The sequence below is a fragment of the Macaca fascicularis genome, chromosome 3 (assembly GCF_037993035.2).
Source record: "Macaca fascicularis isolate 582-1 chromosome 3, T2T-MFA8v1.1".
Taxonomy (NCBI): Eukaryota; Metazoa; Chordata; class Mammalia; order Primates; family Cercopithecidae; genus Macaca; species Macaca fascicularis.
Genome location: NC_088377.1, coordinates 35,610,157 through 35,626,606, shown reverse-complemented (window position 1 = coordinate 35,626,606; position 16,450 = coordinate 35,610,157). Strand labels below are relative to the sequence as shown.

Below are 16,450 nucleotides of genomic sequence, written 5' to 3'. Positions count from 1 at the left end.
GTCCATCTGCTTTTCCTTTAAGGATTTCCTGGCCTTCCCTCTGTCTCTTCAAGTAGAGTAGACTGGTCCCATGTGACGTTCTTGAACGCTGTCATCGAGCTCACTGTGCTTGTGCTTTTGAGTGGAAGCTGAACCCTGGTCATGAGCAAGAATGGCCAGACAGTGCTCACGAGGCTTGGTTTAGCCAAAGTAGTGACTGCGGGTTTTTCAGTGCAAGAGGCTGTGAAGGGAGGAATTCCTCCTGGTGCCCCTGTGCCCTCCAGTGGCTTCTGCCCATGGGAGGTGTTGGGCACACCACCCCTGTGGTTGGAGGGCTCTGGAATAGCAAGCCCTGCAGCTTCAGTCCTCCCTGTGATAGGGGCCTGGTCGCATGGGGACTGAGAGGTGGCACCAGGGATCTGGGGGCCTAGGGATGTGGCCAGCGAGTATCCAGGCTGAGAGCCCATCACGTGTCAGTGCTCTTGAGGGCTGGGGTCTGTGTGGGGCCATCCGCCGGAGGCGCCAGCCTTCTTCCTCAGGACGAGCCGAGCTCTCTGTTCCTGCCTGGGGCAGGACCAGCCCCAGGACACATCCCCTCAGGCAGGAGGAGCCACCCGGAAGCAGCCTCCTGCGGAGTCTGTGGGAATGTGGAGCCAGCCTGCTCCCTGGGTGGTTGAGATGGATGCCCCCAGGCTTCAGAGTACTCAGGTTTCTGATGTGGCCCATCCATGCCAGAATGAGGCGTTGACCCCAATGACATGAGACAGAGGCCTTCCTGGGTGGCGTCTGTGGGAGCCCAGCACTTCAGAAGAGGGCTGTGTCACTCTCACTTTCCAGTTTGTTTGAACCCGTCCCATTTCTCCCTCATTGCTAAATGGTTGTATTTATCATGGTCTTGGCGTCACTGGGAATTGCAGAGCGTGGTTAGCAGAGCCTGGCCCTCCGAGATCTTACCCAGCTCCCAGCTTTGCTGAGTGGGTTCGTGCTTTGGGGCAAGAAGCTTGTTTCTAAATCGGTGTCGGATGCTCCCAACTCTGCCTCCTGCTCTGTAGGCTGCAGGGAGGCTTCCCCACAGAGGGAGATAGCAGGCAGTGTGCCCTCTGGTGAGAGAGAGCCATCCCAGCTGGGAGAACCCTGGGGCCTGGTCCTGCCTGACAGATGCCTCTCCACTGGCCTCCTGCTGTTTCAGGTCCAGTGATGGGGCCCTGAGAGGTGTGAGGTGGGTGGTCTTGGCTGTGTAGGCGGAGCCTGTAGCCTGCCGCCTGTGACCACCCTACCTGCTGCTGGTTCTGGGCACAGGGGCTGGGGGGCGCCACTGCAGATGTGGATATACGCGATTTTTATTTATTTGTAAATAAATTCTTCCCACCGAGTTAGTGAAAATTTACAGGCCCTTTGACTAATGCAAAACAACTTAAATATCTCATTCAAATGTTTCAGAAAAAATATCTCTTGGCTTGGAAAGGTTTCCTTACTTTTTTTTTTTTTTTTTTTGAGACAGAGTCTCGCTCTGTCACCCAGGTTGGAGCCCAGTGACCGGATCTCGGCTCACTGCAAGCTCCGCCTCCCGGGTTTACACCATTCTCCTGCCTCAGCCTCCCGAGTAGCTGGGACTACAGGTGCACGCCACCTGCCCGGCTAGTTTTTTGTATTTTTTTTTTTTTTGAGACAGAGTCTCGCTCTGTCTCCCAGGCTGGAGTGATGGCAGGATCTCAGCTCACTGCAAGCTCCGCCTCCCAGGTTCCCGCCATTTTCCTGCCTCAGCCTCCCAAGTAGCTGGGACTACAGGCGCCGCCACCTCGCCCGGCTAATTTTTTGTATTTTTAGTAGAGACGGGGTTTCACCGTGTTAGGCAGGATGGTCTCGATCTCCTGACCTTGTGATCCACCCGTCTCGGCCTCCCAAAGTGCTGGGATTACAGGCGTGAGCCACCGCGCCCGGCCTAGTTTTTTGTATTTTTAGTAGAGATGGGGTTTCACCGTGTTAGCCACGATGGTCTCGATCTCCTGACCTCGTGATCCGCCCATCTCGGCCTCCCAGAGTGCTGGGATTACAGCCTTGAGCCACCGCGCCCAGCCTGGTTTCCTTACTTTTGTACTGATATTTTTAACTCCCCGAGGTTGGAAGCTTTGGGAAACTCTGGAGAGAATGGTAACGGCGTTCAAGGCCAGCTCCACCTTTCATCTCCCTCATAGAGTTCAGTTTCTCTTCCAAGACCTTTCAGTCATAAATGGTTTTTCCACGGAGCTGCTTTCTAACCCCGGTTTACCTGTGTGTGGGAGGACAGATGGGGTCTCCCTGGTGCCAGCTACTCCTTCTGCACCCATCGCTATCCCCACTAGACGCCCAGCAAGGGGCCTGTTCCTTGGGTGGGCAGAGGAGACCTCTCTGAGGGGACCTGGAAGAGAGAAGGCCATGGTGTACTCTGTGTGAAGAGGCTGTGGTCAGAGGGAGGGCTTAGAACTGACCTTGGGTGTGTGTGAGGGCTCAGGGCCTGGGCCAGGCTGCAGGACATCTGCTCACAGGCTCTTGGTAGCTTCGTTCCAGAGATGGAAGATGCCCCAGAAACTCAAAACTAATGCTGAGCAAGGCGGGCTCCAGTTGTCCTCCATGTCCTGCAAAACAGGCATGGGATGGTGAGGGGCGCGGGGGTGGCCAGAGGCTTTATAGGGAAGTGGCTCTTTCTCTGTGTTTGGAGGAGGAGCTGGGCGCTGGAAGCCCAGGGGAGGGGCTGTGTGAGCACTGGATGAGCTGATGCAGGGTTTCGGGGCCCCATGGGCAGGGTGCTAAGTGACAGGAAACGTCAGTGGCTGTCTCAGGGCAGAGGGCCGGGCCCAGCGCGTGAGGTTTGCAGCGTGCGCGTTTTAGTCAACAGGATGGCTTCTGTTAGGGGTCCGTGGTTGCAGTGTGCCTCTGCGTGGCTCTGGCTGACTTGCAGAGAGGAGTTCCCTGGCAAGCTGCTGGGAGGGTGTGCCCAGGATCCACCCGAGGCTGCTCTGGGGGCCTGGCTGACAGAGTGATTGGGACCTCTCCTTCCAGGGGTGCAGGTAGCCTCGTTGGCCAATGTCGGGGTCCCTGTTGCTCATTCAGTGGTGCAGTACCAGCTCCTTGAGTGGGGCTGGGCGGGGCTGTCACAGCATTGCCCGGCACCTGCTTTCTGTGTGGACCTGCGCTTGGTCCATGACAGGTGAAGAGAAGAACGAGGATGGGGCCTTGGGCCCGGGCTCACATGCCACTTGCTCAGTCTAGCCAGGGAGCCTTGGCTTTGTGCCCCAGGTTGTGAGGCTGGGAACGCTCACACACCACTGGCGTAACTGCGTGCCCGGCTCAGATCCTTGCTGCGTGCTCCGGAGTCCCAGCGCTGAGTTAGAAGACATGGCTCAGGCCGCTGCTCATCATTGCGGTGCACGTTGAACTTTGAAGTGGCTGTTTCACGTTGGAGTCTGAGTTTCCTCATTTAAAAAATGGAAACGGTGAACAACAGGGTTCCTCGGGCATTCGCTGAGACAATCTGCAATCGTTCTGGAAAGTAGGAAGCGCTACACCTGGGATCTCTGATTTTCCTCTTGTTGTTATGTGTGGGTCTTCTGGAGAGGTGAGGAAAGGAACCTAAAACTCTAAAACTCGCTGAGCACCTCCTCTGTGCCAGGTGCCTGGTGGGTGCTTTTTAAACATGATTTCATTTCCTCTGAAGAGCGACACTGTTAGGTAGTGTCTCTGTTTCTACAGGTGAAATAAAATCGGGGCTTACTAAGGCCGTCTCCCCGACATTGCATAGGGTGGGGGCTGTGGCTGACCCGTCGTAGTGAGTGCGTGCTGCCCTGGACCCGGGTCCGCAGAGTCCGCACATCCTGGGTCCCAGAGCAGCAGCTACAGAGGTTCCTTTTGGCCGTGTTTGGTGTGCAGAATCAGGTTTACTCTGGGGGACAGCTGGAACTGAGTGTGCCTTCTTTATCCTGCAGGACTCCAGAAGACCTTTCCAGATTCGTGGTTGAGCTGCAGCAGAGGGAGCTTGCCTTGAAGGACAAGAACAGCGCTGTCACCAGCAGGTAGACCCGGCCGCCCAGGGCGCTTGTGGGATGTGTTTGCTTTGGAGAGCTGGGGCGAGTGAGAGTGTGTGCCCCCTGGCTCTCGGGGCACGGCGGTGCTTCACCGTGTGGGTGGCCCTGGTCCGGGATGGGAAGAGGCAGCAGGGATTTGAGGGAAGGGTTTGCCCCATGTTTCCACCATGTGCTGTGAGCCTCAGCTGAGGCACCACTGTCTGTCATTCTGACAATGTGCTAAACTGCCATGGGGTCTGGGGGTTGGCCTCCTGTTGTGGGGTCCCTCCTTGGATCAGGAGGGTTCTCGTCTTCCCAGCAGGGTGGGGCCTCATGTGGTCTTGGGAACCAGCCCGTCCATCACTAGCGGGCCCACCCTGAGTCTTCATGTCAGCGTGAATGCAGGTGTGATTGGAAGCGGCTAACTATGAATAGCAAGAGACATGCCCGTCACTCAGGAAATCCCAAGGGCTTCAGGGAACCTGGGATGACAATCAGACATGTGTTTCTTCTTATCCCACACCCCGGCTCTTCTCTGGTTTCACTCGTGGCTGTGAGGGGCCATACCTCTGACATCACACACAGAGGCAAAAAGGAGAAGCCTCTTTCTTGGATCTTTCTGCACAAGGAAGCCTTTCCTAGGACCCCCACTGCCAGCAAGTGCCCCTTATGCCTCCTTGGCTAAAAAGGGGTCTTATGCCTTCCCCTGACCAGAAGATGGAGTTACCATGGGGGGCTGAGCCCCGTCCGGTGGAACCCATGGGCCTGGTGGGCAGTGGGGCGGAGGGAAGGGCCGTGCAACGGGGTCGCAGGGGAGCTCTGTGCCCTGCACAGCTCACCAGGCCGTGGGTCTGTGTGGAGGGCCTGAAGCCCACCTGTTTGCCGTTGATGATCAAGCTCAGCCTCGTCCTCCTGTGGAGAGAGTGTTTTAATAATTTATTAATAGGCAGAAGGAGGTTTCTTATTTTGGGGGCTGATGTCACTTTGAAAATGGGCTTTTCGAAGCATCTGGGTGTGTTGGACATAATCATATCAATTTACTGAAAAACCTCAAATGATAAAGATTGCCTTTTGCTTTCAAAGCCACTGTCAGATGAAACAGGCATTAAAAGTGATTTGAAGTTAAAGCTTTCACATTTTACCAGGCGATCCTCATTATTTTACTTTGGAAATGAAACAGAATGAACTATTAAAGGAAAGGAAACTTGGCTATACTTTTCTCCCACCAAAGAGGGAGGTGCTTCCTGAAATTATTTGTCTTAAGAGCAGCAGCAGGCCCGTCTCTGTGTCCAGTGCCACACGGAAGGGAACGTTCCCATCTGCTGGATGTCTGTGCTGCCTTCGCCGTGGTCACAGATGTGGATTGAGCCCATGGGGGAATTGGTTTGGGAATGGCGTCTCTGCCTCAGGGAGCAGCCTCTACAGTGGGCAGATGGTCCTCACAATCCCAGCCGTGGCTGGCCTCTCAGGACCTGTGGGCTCCCTCTTAGAGCTGGAGCGCCTGCCCTGGGGAAGGATGAGTCTTGGGGCACCCCCATGGAAGTGCTTGGTGCTCCGTCCTCTTCTGTGAAATGGGATCTTGGGGTTGAGACGAGGTCCTTAGTACTGCTCCGGTCTGGGAGGCCAAAGGGAGAAGCTGCCCTGAAATCCTGGGTTCTCACAGGTGTTTCCCAGCTGGGTTTCATGTGTGTGTCGGTGTGCTGGCTTCCGTCCCACCTGTGGCTTACTGCCGTGTGTGGGCTTCTTCAGCCAGGGTGCAGGCTTCAGATGGGGCTGGTCACACCCCTGCCACCCACTGCCAGGAGCGCTGGAGACGCTTCCCTGAGATGGGGCAGTGGAGAGGCGCGGGAGGCCTCTGGGCGTGAGGCTGGAGTTCCCGGTCCCTCTTGCCTGCAGGGCCTGGGGGGCGGCTGGTCTGCTCCTTGCTGGTCATGTGACTTGGGCAGGCACCTGGTCCTCTCTTCATCTCTGTGAACCGAAAGGTACTGGCAGTAACGACTGGGTTGCTGTCAGGTCTGAGCCTCCTGAGCCATGCCTGGGCACTAACCGTCCCCGGGTCTCAGTGTTGCTGCTTGCTGGTGGGTGGACACTTCCCGACCAAGGCTTTCTGGGGCCTGGTGACACTGAGTGCCTGGCCCTTTTGTGCACTTCCAGGCCCAGGAAGGAGGCATACCCTAGGACAGGCGGTGCTGGCGGTGGCCACTGAGGTGTGGATGAGTCCAGTCGTGGCCTCGGCGCTTGAGTTCTGGCCTGTCCCCTGGGCTGCTGCTCTCTTAGGTGGCGGGACACTGTGTTCGTCGTGGCCTGCCATGGCGGGGTCAGGGAGCCTTGCACGGTTGAACAGCTGAGCACATTTCTACAAGTCTCTTACACGCTCATTCAGATGAGCGTGAAGGAGACGGCATGCAGAAGATGTGAGGCCACGGTGAGCGTGAAGGAGACGGCATGCAGAAGATGTGAGGCCACGGTGGCCCAGATCCCCGAGGGCTTTGCCAGGCGGGCCTCAGTTTAAAGTCGCTTTTGTTTGTTTCTCATTGAATGTAGCTTGTAGTCACTGAAGAAAGAGCCCTGGTCCAGCTGAGGTCACGGGTCATGAGGGCAGCTTCCGGGCATTTTCCCTTGTCTCTACAGACCGGTGGGCATGTGCTCGTGGCGACGTGTGCTCTCCTCTGCGGTTTGTACCAAGTTGGCCGTGTCCATCTCTCCTTGGTAGTGAACGCTGTTTTTGCCATCTGAGGAGCTTCTCAGGGTGCGGCTCTGCTGCCCTGTTCCTCGGTAGCCCAGTGCACGGTGCTCCTTCTCCCGGGGCAGTGCGCTGTTCCTCACTGCCCAGTGCCCGGTGCTCCCTCTCCGGGGCAGTGCTCTGTTCCTCGCCCAGTGCCCGGTGCTCCCTCTCCGGGGCAGTGCCCTGTTCCTTGCTAGCCCGGTGCCCTGTGCTCCCTCTCCGGGGCAGTGCCCTGTTCCTCGCTGCCCAGTGCCCGGTGCTTCCTCTCCCGGGGCAGTGCCCTGTTCCTTGCTAGCCCGGTGCCCTGTGCTCCCTCTCCGGGGCAGTGCCCTGTTCCTCGTCCAGTGCCCGGTGCTCCCTCTCCAGGGCAGTGCCCTGTTCCTGACTAGCCCAGTGCCCAATGCTCCCTCTCCGGGGCAGTGCTGTCTTCCTCGCCCAGTGCCCGGTGCTTCCTCTCTCGGAGCAGTGCCCTGTTCCTTGCTAGCCTGGTGCCCGGTCCTCCCTCTCCGGGACAGTGCCCTGTTCCTCGCTGCCCAGTGCCCGGTGCTGCCTCTCCGGGGCAGTGCCCTGTTCCTCGCTGCCCAGTGCCCGGTGCTGCCTCTCCGGGGCAGTGCCCTGTTCCTCGCTAGCCCGGTGCTCCCTCTCTGGGGCAGTGCCCTGTTCCTCACTAGCCCGGTGCCCGGTGCTGCCTCTCCGGGGCAGTGCCCTGTTCCTCGCTAGCCCGGTGCCCGGTGCTGCCTCTCCAGGGCAGTGCCCTGTTCCTCGCTAGCCCGGTGCCTGGTGCTGCCTCTCCGGGGCAGTGCCCTGTTCCTCGCTGCCCAGTGCCCGGTGCTGCCTCTCCGGGGCAGTGCCCTGTTCCTCGCTAGCCTGGTGCTCAGTGCTCCCTCTCTGGGGCAGTGCCCTGTTCCTTGCTGCCCAAGGCTCGGTGCTCCCTCTCCAGGGCAGTGCCCTGTTCCTCGCTAGCCCGGTGCCTGGTGCTCCCGTCCGGTGCAGTGCCCTGTTCCTCGCTGCCCAGTGCCCGGTGCTCCCTCTCTGGGGCAGTGCTGCTGTGATGGTGCCGCTGGCGTGGCTCGTGTGGCAGCATCTCAGAATGCTGGTGCCTCAGGCCGAGCTTCTGAAGTGACGGCTGGGTCAGTCGTGTGCCTGTTTTCAGGAGCTTGGCTTTTAGAAGATGAATGTTGCCTATCAGCCAGCGTAGCGTGCCTGTGAGCGGCCTGCATCGCGCAGTCTTGTCTCACTTCCCGGGCGTTGTGTAACCTCCTCCTCTGCTGATCTGATGTGCGGAACAGAGCGCCCTTCCCGCAGTCGCTGTCTTGGTGACTCGGTGTTCCTTTCACCAGTGTGACACATGTCCACATCCGTGAAGCCAGAAGCCAGCAGGTACCTCGGCAGGTCCTGTGGGTCGGGCTTCTCTGCGGAGTTCCTGCCGTTGCTGCCTTTGTTTAAGTTTGCATCAGTTTCTCTCCATAGTTACTGCAGTAGCATTCCAGCCTGTTTCAGGGAGGAGCCCGGACTCTCCCACCCAGAAGAGTTCCGATGCAGGGAAGGCAGCCAAGGGAGGGTCTGATGGGAACTTGTGGTGAAAGCCGGTGCAGGAAACAGATCATCTGGCAATGAGCAGATGCCGAGTCGGAAGCCATCCCCTGCCTCGTTTGAGGAAGATAGAATGACACCGTATCTCGGAGTTAGCTACTGGGCCACCAACCAGCCTGGAGCCAGAAGGAATTTTCCCAGCATCGAGCTACGGTGTTGGCCCCTTTTACTGGTGAAGCACAGTTCCAAACGCTGCTGTGAGCGGGACTGAAATTTCTTTCTGAATGTTTCTGCACTCTTAGGACTGGAGGCTGGAAGCCCTGCGGTGGCACTTGTGCTGCATCCTGGTCTTGGGACTGGAGTTTGTAGAGGCAAGAAGCTTCTGGAACTCTCAATGCAGGACTTTGGTTTCCAGGGTTGCGAGGAGTCTGCTTGTTAGCTTTATGCGGGTGTGCTCAGGTGCTGCGCTGAAATTCCTGTCTCACAACAGAGAGTGTCTGTGGGGCCGCTTGAGAGTTCAGCGGGATGATGTTGATAACGCGCCTGGTGCAGCAGCTCTCGGCAGTCCCCGGGACGTGGTGCTGTGGCGAAGGGTCCAGGGCTGGCTTTGGAGCCGGGGCAGGCAGGGCTGTCAGTGGACAGCGGGGCAGCTTACAGGGCACTGGCCATAAGGCGCTCTAGGAGGGCAGGGTACCTGAGTGCATTTAGGCCTGGGAGTTGGGTCAGAACCACCAAACTCTGCCTCCTGTGTGTTTTTCCCTTCCTTTAGCCATGGACAGATGGGGCGTCATCGCCCCATCTGTCCATGGTCACTGGTGTGAACAGAGCCTGTCAGAGCTCCTGGTCCTCTTTACCTTGGGGCAGGAGTTTCAAGGCAGTACGGGGGAGCCTGGCCTGGTTTGCACTGGAGCCTCAGTTTTAGCTCTTTGAATCTGAGAATGCACCTCCTGGTTGTGGGACTGAGGACAGGGCATGCAGTTCAGAATCCGTGGGTGGGTCTGGTATGCCCTCTGCTCACGCTTCACACAGGGTGCCCCGGGGCCGTCTTGTAGCCTCCCTTCCCTTTCCAGGCCCTCTTAGTCTTCTTGGCCTTTAGGGACCCAGGCACCCTGCTACCTGGCGTCCTCAGCTCTGCCGTCCCCAGCTCTGCTGTGGGTAGAGCCGGGACAGGAGGCTGTAGTCCTTTGTGGCCCAGCCCGTGACCATGCTGTCGTTTTTCAGATCTGGAGTGGAACAGGCCGACGTGCTCTGAGGGCTCTTGAAGAACAGGACTGGGAAGCTCTGGCGTGGGGCCGCGCTCTTGGCAGTTTCTCTGCTGTGCCGGAAATAAGGCCATGCTTTGGAGAGGGCTGGTGGCGGGAGCGGGGCCTCTCAGGACCCTGTGAGGGCTCCAGAGTTCAGGTTTCTCATCTGTAATCATGATGATGAATGACAATGGGGATGATGAGAGCAGTCAGTGTTTATCCCACATCTGCCCTCACCATGCGCTGTGCTGTGCTTCATGTGCAGCGTCTCACTTGAGCCTCACAGGCGCTCCCAGCTAGAAGCTCTCATGATTCCCTCTTTTACAGGGGAGGAACTTGAGTCCTGGGTTAAACAGCTGGGAGGTGGTGAAAGCAGGACGTGCGTCCAGGCCTGTGGGTCTCCAGAACTCTGGGGGATGTTTGCGGGTGGATCCTGGGTCCCTGCGGGACGCGTCGTGAGGCTGCCGCCTCGGCCTTTGGCCTTGCTTCTCTGCCTCAGCAGAGACCCTGGGCCGTGGATCCTGCCTGGTGCTGTTTTGCCTGTTTGAAGCCTCAGGTATCCTCGATGCTGACTTAAGTTAGAGCCGGCTGAGAGGTGCACAGAGGGGAGCCCTGAGGGGCGTGGATGCAGATGGAGCTCTTCGTATTGGGGTCTGCGCCGGCCTCCCCTGCCAGCACCCTGCGAACATCAGCTTTCCCAGCAGTGCACTCCAGCCCGGGCTCTGGTCGCTGCAGTTTCTTTTGAAGATCCCACTTTGCTGCCTCCAGGCAAAAGAACCCTTGGCCTGAAACCACCAGGCTGGCATGTCCTGGAGCACCTGGCCGCGTGGTGCTTCCAGGTGCCTGGGCCTGCCCTGTTTCATCTGCTCCTGCCATTGGGCCTGGGCAGCGTCAGGAGGAGGCAGGCCCTTGTCAAGCAGAAGGGACCCGAGAGGCATTGGGTGTGATGAGTGGGTATCACCGTGTTTTCTGTCACAGACGGTACTTTTCTGAGCCTCTTCCTGCCTCAGGTTTCTGTCACCTCCCAAGAGTGAGTGAAGATCAGTTTACTAGTTATGAGTCTTTCCTGCTGTTGGTCCCAGGCGAGGCCGTCCTCTCAAGGACGTAACAAGGCCTTATCACCTTGTCACTTGGCGTTTGAATTATGGTGCACTTGAGCCATCCAGAGACCAGCAAGGTACATGAGATCCACGGTGGCTGGGCTGTTCCCCCCTTGCACCTGAGGGGCCTCCCGCTGGAGAAGCCACCGCTGGTCCAGGCTCCGGGCCTGTATTTGCATTTGGCTCTGCCCGGGGTGGCTCTCCGAGCGAGTCTTTCTGGTGATGGTGACTCCTGTGAGGGGTTTTGAGGCTCAGTGCAGTCGCCTGTGTGGAGCCTGTGGACAGTGCTGGCTCAGGGTGCGGGTTTTTAGCTAGTCCTTGTCATCGCTGGCACCGTGTCCTGCTGTCACTTTTTGAGGTAACGGGGAAGTACAATTTCTGGGAGCCTAGGGCATAGCGGGGGTAAGTTTTCCAGGGGGCTCCGTGGGGCAGGATGTCTCCTGTGCGTGGCCAGTGGTGATGATCGAACGGGTTAGGCGGTGGCAGCGTCTGGGAGGTCAAGGTGATGGAATTTGCCATGGATTGGTGTGGGTGAGAGAGTGCATCGGGACGGCTGGTTCTGGCCTGCCCTTGAACTGACCATGGCCTCAGCCATGTGTTCCCAGCAAGTCTCATGCTCATCCTGACCGCCTGCTCTCAGTACAAGGGGACCCCTGGGGTTGCGGGTGATACGGGCAGAGGTCTTGTTGCGTCCGTTCAGCTTTGATGCCACTCGATATAAATGGGCTTTGGCAGGAGGTGTGGAATCAGCCTGAGTCTAACGGGCTGTCTCCACGTGTTCCACGGTGGCAGCCCGCCATGCCTGTCTGGTCCAGGGCTGTGGTGGGGCACGCGCCGGGAGCTCTGGGTGGCACTGTGCCCTTTACCATGGGCTCCGTGGCAGCTAGGGGTGCTCCGGCTAGCAGCAGAGAAACTGCGTGATCTGTCTGTATCCTGCTCCTGTCCCTCTGCCCCTCATGCCTCCCACCTGCGGCTGGTCCCAAGAGTGTCTCCTGCAGCCCCGGACCACGCCTGGGACGCAGTGCACCTGCACCATAGAGGCCTCGGCCCCCGACCCAGCCCTGCACCAGGGGACAGCCTTTGAGGCTCCTGGTCTGTATCTGGAATGGGACCCTTGATGGCATGTGCTTCCCTGTGGTGGTTTCGGTGTAGACGCTGGCACGTGCCTGCCTTGTTCTTCGGCGAAGGCTACTCGGGTTAGTTTGGTCAGCGCGGGCCCTTTGGAAAGCCGTCTGTCTCGTGAGTCAGTTTTCCGTCTGTAGGGTAGGCCCAGTGAGGAGGTTTTTGGGGGAATGTCAGGGACATCCCTGCACCTGGGGTCAGGCACCACACACTTGAACATGGGCCCCTCAGTGAGTCAGGTGCCCCAAAGCGCGCTGCCCAAGGTGACGGGAGCAGGCCCATTCTGTGCTCACAGCTGTGCGGTCCACCTGCAGGCCGGTGATGGCTGCCCCGGCGACCCTGGCCTGGTTGGTGGCCTCTGCCTGTCCTTTTGGTTCTCAGTCCCCCTCTCTTCTCCACTGGGACTTTAGCAGGAAAAGAGGACTTGGCGGCACCTGTCCCCGGAGCCAGGCCGTGTGGAGGGGCTGGGCCTTCCCCAGGCTGTCTTTGTGGCACCTGCCTGCAGTGCCCAGACTTGGACGTGAGATGGTGCTTGCGGCATGTGCAGCCGCCCGCTCCTCTGTGCTCAGCTTTGAACCTCCTTGTGGGGCCTCCTCAGCGGGGGTGGGTGGGTACTAGGCCTGTACATTTTGTGGCCAATTAGAGGGGGAGAGAGAAGTGGGGCATGGCATGGAGATGTCTGGGTGAGCGGGTGTCTGTCTCGGGGCCTCCCTGCCTCATGCGGTGCCTTCTTGTTCCTCCAGTCCTTTCCTGATCAGGGCTAGTGAAGTCCCGGGTTGGGGGATGTAGACCCCGGGTGCCCATCCTGCCAATGCCAGGTTCTCTGTGGCCCACCAGTGTGGTCTGGGGACGTGTCTGAGGCACCATCATGTTTCAGGGTGCAGCTGACTGCTGGGCCTGAGATCAAGCCCCATCTCTCCTGAGAGGGGGTCCAGCCCATCCTGGCTCCAGGGGAAAGCCTGGGTCATCAGCAGGCATGGTCAGGTGTCCTGGCTGTGCCTCCCAGCATGCGGTGGCTGCCTGGCTTGGAGGACCCCCCGCGGGGGTCACTGGCTGGCCCTGTAGGATGCAGGCAGGCTTTGGCAAGGCTGGCCCTGCTCTAGGTGGGTGTCTGACCCTGTTCCCTCCCCAGGCAGAGCCCTCAAGGCGAGCACACGCTCCTCCATGACTGGGCCGGGTCCATCGTGCGCTGCCACTGGGCTCTGGGGTCTGTCCGGGGCGCCTCCGCCTGCTGCTTCAGCCAGCTTGTGTTGCCTCTTTCAGCAAGATGAGCTGCCATTAATATTTCACACCCAGACTGTTTCCCTGCATGTTTTGCATTTCCATATTTAAAATGGCATTTACATATTCATGGATTTTTAAATAAGTTTTTATTGTTAAGGGATGTGGAAGTGGATGAAATGTGAAACTCCCCCTTTTATTCAAGCACTAGAAAAAAATTTCATCCCAAATGCAATCACTCCCTGAGTGCTTAGTTCTGTGGCAGTTGCCATAGGAGATTGTTCTGGAAGCTGGTGGGTCCCAGGGCCATGGAGCCGCCCTTTCTGGCATGCAGTGGTGTTTTCCACCCGAGGTTGGGCACAGAGGCCTGGTTGCTCCTTGGGGTTTCTTGGCGGGGGCCTGGCCTCGTGCTGGGATGCAGGGCCAGCTCCCACCCACACCCGTGGCTCTTCTTCTGGAGGAAATGTCTAAGGCAGACGAGGCTCTTCATCTTGGAAGTGGCTAAGGCTCCTTTTCTCCCTTCTCCCCGTCACTTGGTGTCCCTGCCCTGGTCGACCTCTTGCTCCTGGCTCTGCGGCTGCAGCTAGGGCCTCAGAGGGCCAGTCAGCCCTGGTGCACTGTCCAATTCTGAGGGGTGCCGGGTGGCACCAGCCCCCTTCAGCTTCAGGGTCCTTTGAGGGTCCTGTGTAAGAACGTGTGTGGGGCGGATGGGGGCTGCTGGAGGGGTGCTGGAGTCACTGTTTTACATTCAGGTACTGACGAATGTGGCTGAGCCTTTGCCTCTGGGACACTGGCCTGGGGAAGGCCCAGAGGAAGCCACCAAGGCTTGACAAGAGTGGGAGGCCCTGGGAGAGGTGTCTGCAGGGGCCCTCTGGGCTTGGAGGCTGTGGGTGATCTCGAGCCAAGCACAGGTCACCGAAGGATGCACATCCTGCTGGGGAGTGGTTGAGGGCTTTGGAAGCCTGGCCACCTGGCGCGTGGCGTGCTCTGCTGCAGGGGAGCAGGGCAGGGACTGTGGGGGTCCAGATAATAGACCATAAAACAGGGAAACTGAGGCCCGTGGGGGGAAGAGACTTCACTCTGATGGAGTGAGCCTAGAGCACAGATTTTTCTGATCTCTATTGTTATTTACTTTTTAATATTTGTAGGCATAAAATTATTTTTTATCATCTCAGACCTAAATCGCCCACAAAACCTTAGCCTCGAGGGTCGGGGAAGTGCGGTTCGAGCTGCAGCTGGCCTCTTGATGCAGAGCCCCTCACACTGGCTCCTGCTGGAGCCATCTGGACCGGGGTCTCCCAGGGCCTGGCTTCCTCCCCCCATAGCCTTGAAGGAGGGCGGCGGGTATCCTCTGTGGCCGTGGAGTTCTCCGCAGTCTGCCTTTGGCCCCAGCCCCTGGCAGCTTCTCCCAGCGTGGGTGTTGTATTTTCCATACTCTCAGCGTGCCGGGTCATGGGTAGTGCCTGGTTCCTCCTGAGACCAGAGGCAGGACACAGAGCTCAGGGCTGTGGCCCTGGGGGCATGGCAGGGAGAGTCACCCTCACTGCTGAGGGTGGGGGGCATCTCAGGGTGCAGTCTGGGTCTGGCAGCTCCCCCACCTTGGCAAGCCCTGGACTGCAGCCTGTGAGGGAGGGTGGTCCTGTGAGCTAGGGTGGGGTGGGGGTGCGGGGAGGGTGGTCCCATGGGTTGGCTGTGAGTACACCGCTGGCTCGGGGTTGGGCCATGTGCTCCCTGTGGCGGCCAGGGCTCAGGCTGTGGCCTTGGTGTGGGGCACTTCCTGGGGTTGGGCCCTCCTCACAGTCCTTGCCCTGTCTGGGTGGGCTGGCCACGTAGGAGGGTGAGGCTGAGGCAGCCTAGTCTGGTCATCCTCCTTGCCTCTGGGCTCGGTGCCGGGGCGTCTGCTGAGGAGGAGGACCGCCTGTCCTGCGGGGACCTTGGGCCTCTCCCATGCATGTTGACCCCAGCTGAGAGGTGTTCTCTTTGTCTCTCCTGCATTTCATCTGGAAAATCGGGCCCAGGACTCTTGCTTTACAAGAGGAGCGGAGAATTGAAGATTTTGGAAGTTCTGACATCAAGCAGGTGCTCAGGAATGGCGGCGTTGTTCACAGGAGTGGGGTCTGTGGTCCCTGTCTCTGGGTCCTGCTCCCTTGACCCCTGAGCCTTTCTTGTTTGTATTGGGGTCAGTTCTACCCTCAATGGGTGTCTTCGAAGGGTACATGCAGCCCGCCTGGGGGTGGGCAGAGGAGTGCTGGCCTTCCTCTCAGTGCTTGCTCAGCCCCTGGGTGTGGGGTTCTCAGAGTGAGGGGCTGCAGGCGATGGCGGTGGCGTGGTCTTGAGAGCGGGGGAGGCCCCATCTACTGCCTCCCCTTGGGCTGACTTCTAACAAGCCGAAAGTGTGCCTCTGGCTTTCATGCCCCCAGTCCCCACCTCTTGATGTGGTTTTCCTTCTGTTTTGTCAATAGGATCTGTTTTCAACCTCTCCATGCTGAAGTGCTTATCTCCCCAGGCCACTTGGTCTGGCGCCTGCCTTGCTGTGGTTCTGAGGACGCCTCACTTCATTAGGCTGAGTGGCTCTGGACTAAGTGCAGAGGTGACAGCCCCGCTGCCAGCCTGCTGAGCACTGCCGCAGCCAGGACGGTGGCTGGGGAGCGCGTCCCCTGGGGCAGCAGATACGTCCTCTTCCTTTCTCCTTCCCTTTGGACCCTGTACGCACACCTGCATTCTCTCACCCTCTTTAGCAAGTTATAAAGAAGCTGGCGTTTCCTCCCACTCCCCATGAAACCCTTTGTGACAGCAGTCTCAGCCCGTGGTCTCAGGGGCTGCCCGGTGGTGGTGAGAGCGCAGCGTGGGTGCAGCCCTGGTGAAGGGCCTGAGACTCACGGCTCTGCGCTCGGATCGTGGGCTGGCCTGCGCTGTCGGCATAGAAACACTCTGTGGACGGCAGCTGCCGTCATGGCCAGTGTTGTCTGGCCAGTGTCGTGTGGTCATCACGTAGTTACCCCATACTTCTGCCTCCTGCTTGGCTCCCCCTCTTTGGAGCCTCCAGGGCCAGAGGAGCACAGTTCAGAAACTGCTGGTCAGGAGACCTTTTCTGGAGAAGTTCCTGTTCTGGTTGTGGATCTGGCCCGTGTGGGAGCCTGAGGTGGCATCTTTGAGGTGACCCGGCACCACCGGGAAAGCTCCCTGTTTCCTGGCTGAGGTTTTCAGGCACTGCCATGGCACAAGCCTGTGTGCATCTGGGGCTAGAGGTGGCGTGTGCAAGCTGCAGAAGGGAAGGAGGAGACAATGTGGGCCCCTCACTTGCATGGGCCAAGCAGACCAGTAACATACCTGCCGCTCTGCGGCGTTTCTGTTAGAGAGCAGAAGATGCCTGATTTCAGCTCCCCAAATCAGAAAACGGCATCTGGAAGCCATACGCGTTTGAGAAGACGGTGACTGGGTCAGTCCTGTCCTTTGAAAGCAAACGTCTTTCTTGGCCCCCAAAAG

The 16,450-nt window shown here is 58.7% G+C and overlaps 1 protein-coding gene across 26 annotated transcripts in view; it reads left to right on the top strand.

Moving 5' to 3' along the window:
• The window catches only part of MAD1L1 (mitotic arrest deficient 1 like 1), a 421,592-nt gene that overhangs the window by 82,433 nt on the left and 322,709 nt on the right, over window positions 1–16,450 (top strand). For 22 of the 26 annotated variants that reach the window (XM_015447010.3, XM_074034253.1, XM_074034256.1 and 19 more), the window contains one exon: window positions 3,942–4,028. The exons of 2 other annotated variants lie outside the window; for them this stretch is intronic. In XM_015447010.3, coding sequence (XP_015302496.1) covers window positions 3,942–4,028 — 87 coding nt within the window. Of the gene's footprint in view, window positions 1–3,941; window positions 4,029–7,991; window positions 8,125–16,450 lie in introns of those variants that run through there. 2 more of the 26 variants (XM_074034262.1, XM_065541541.1) reach the window with 1 other exon arrangement.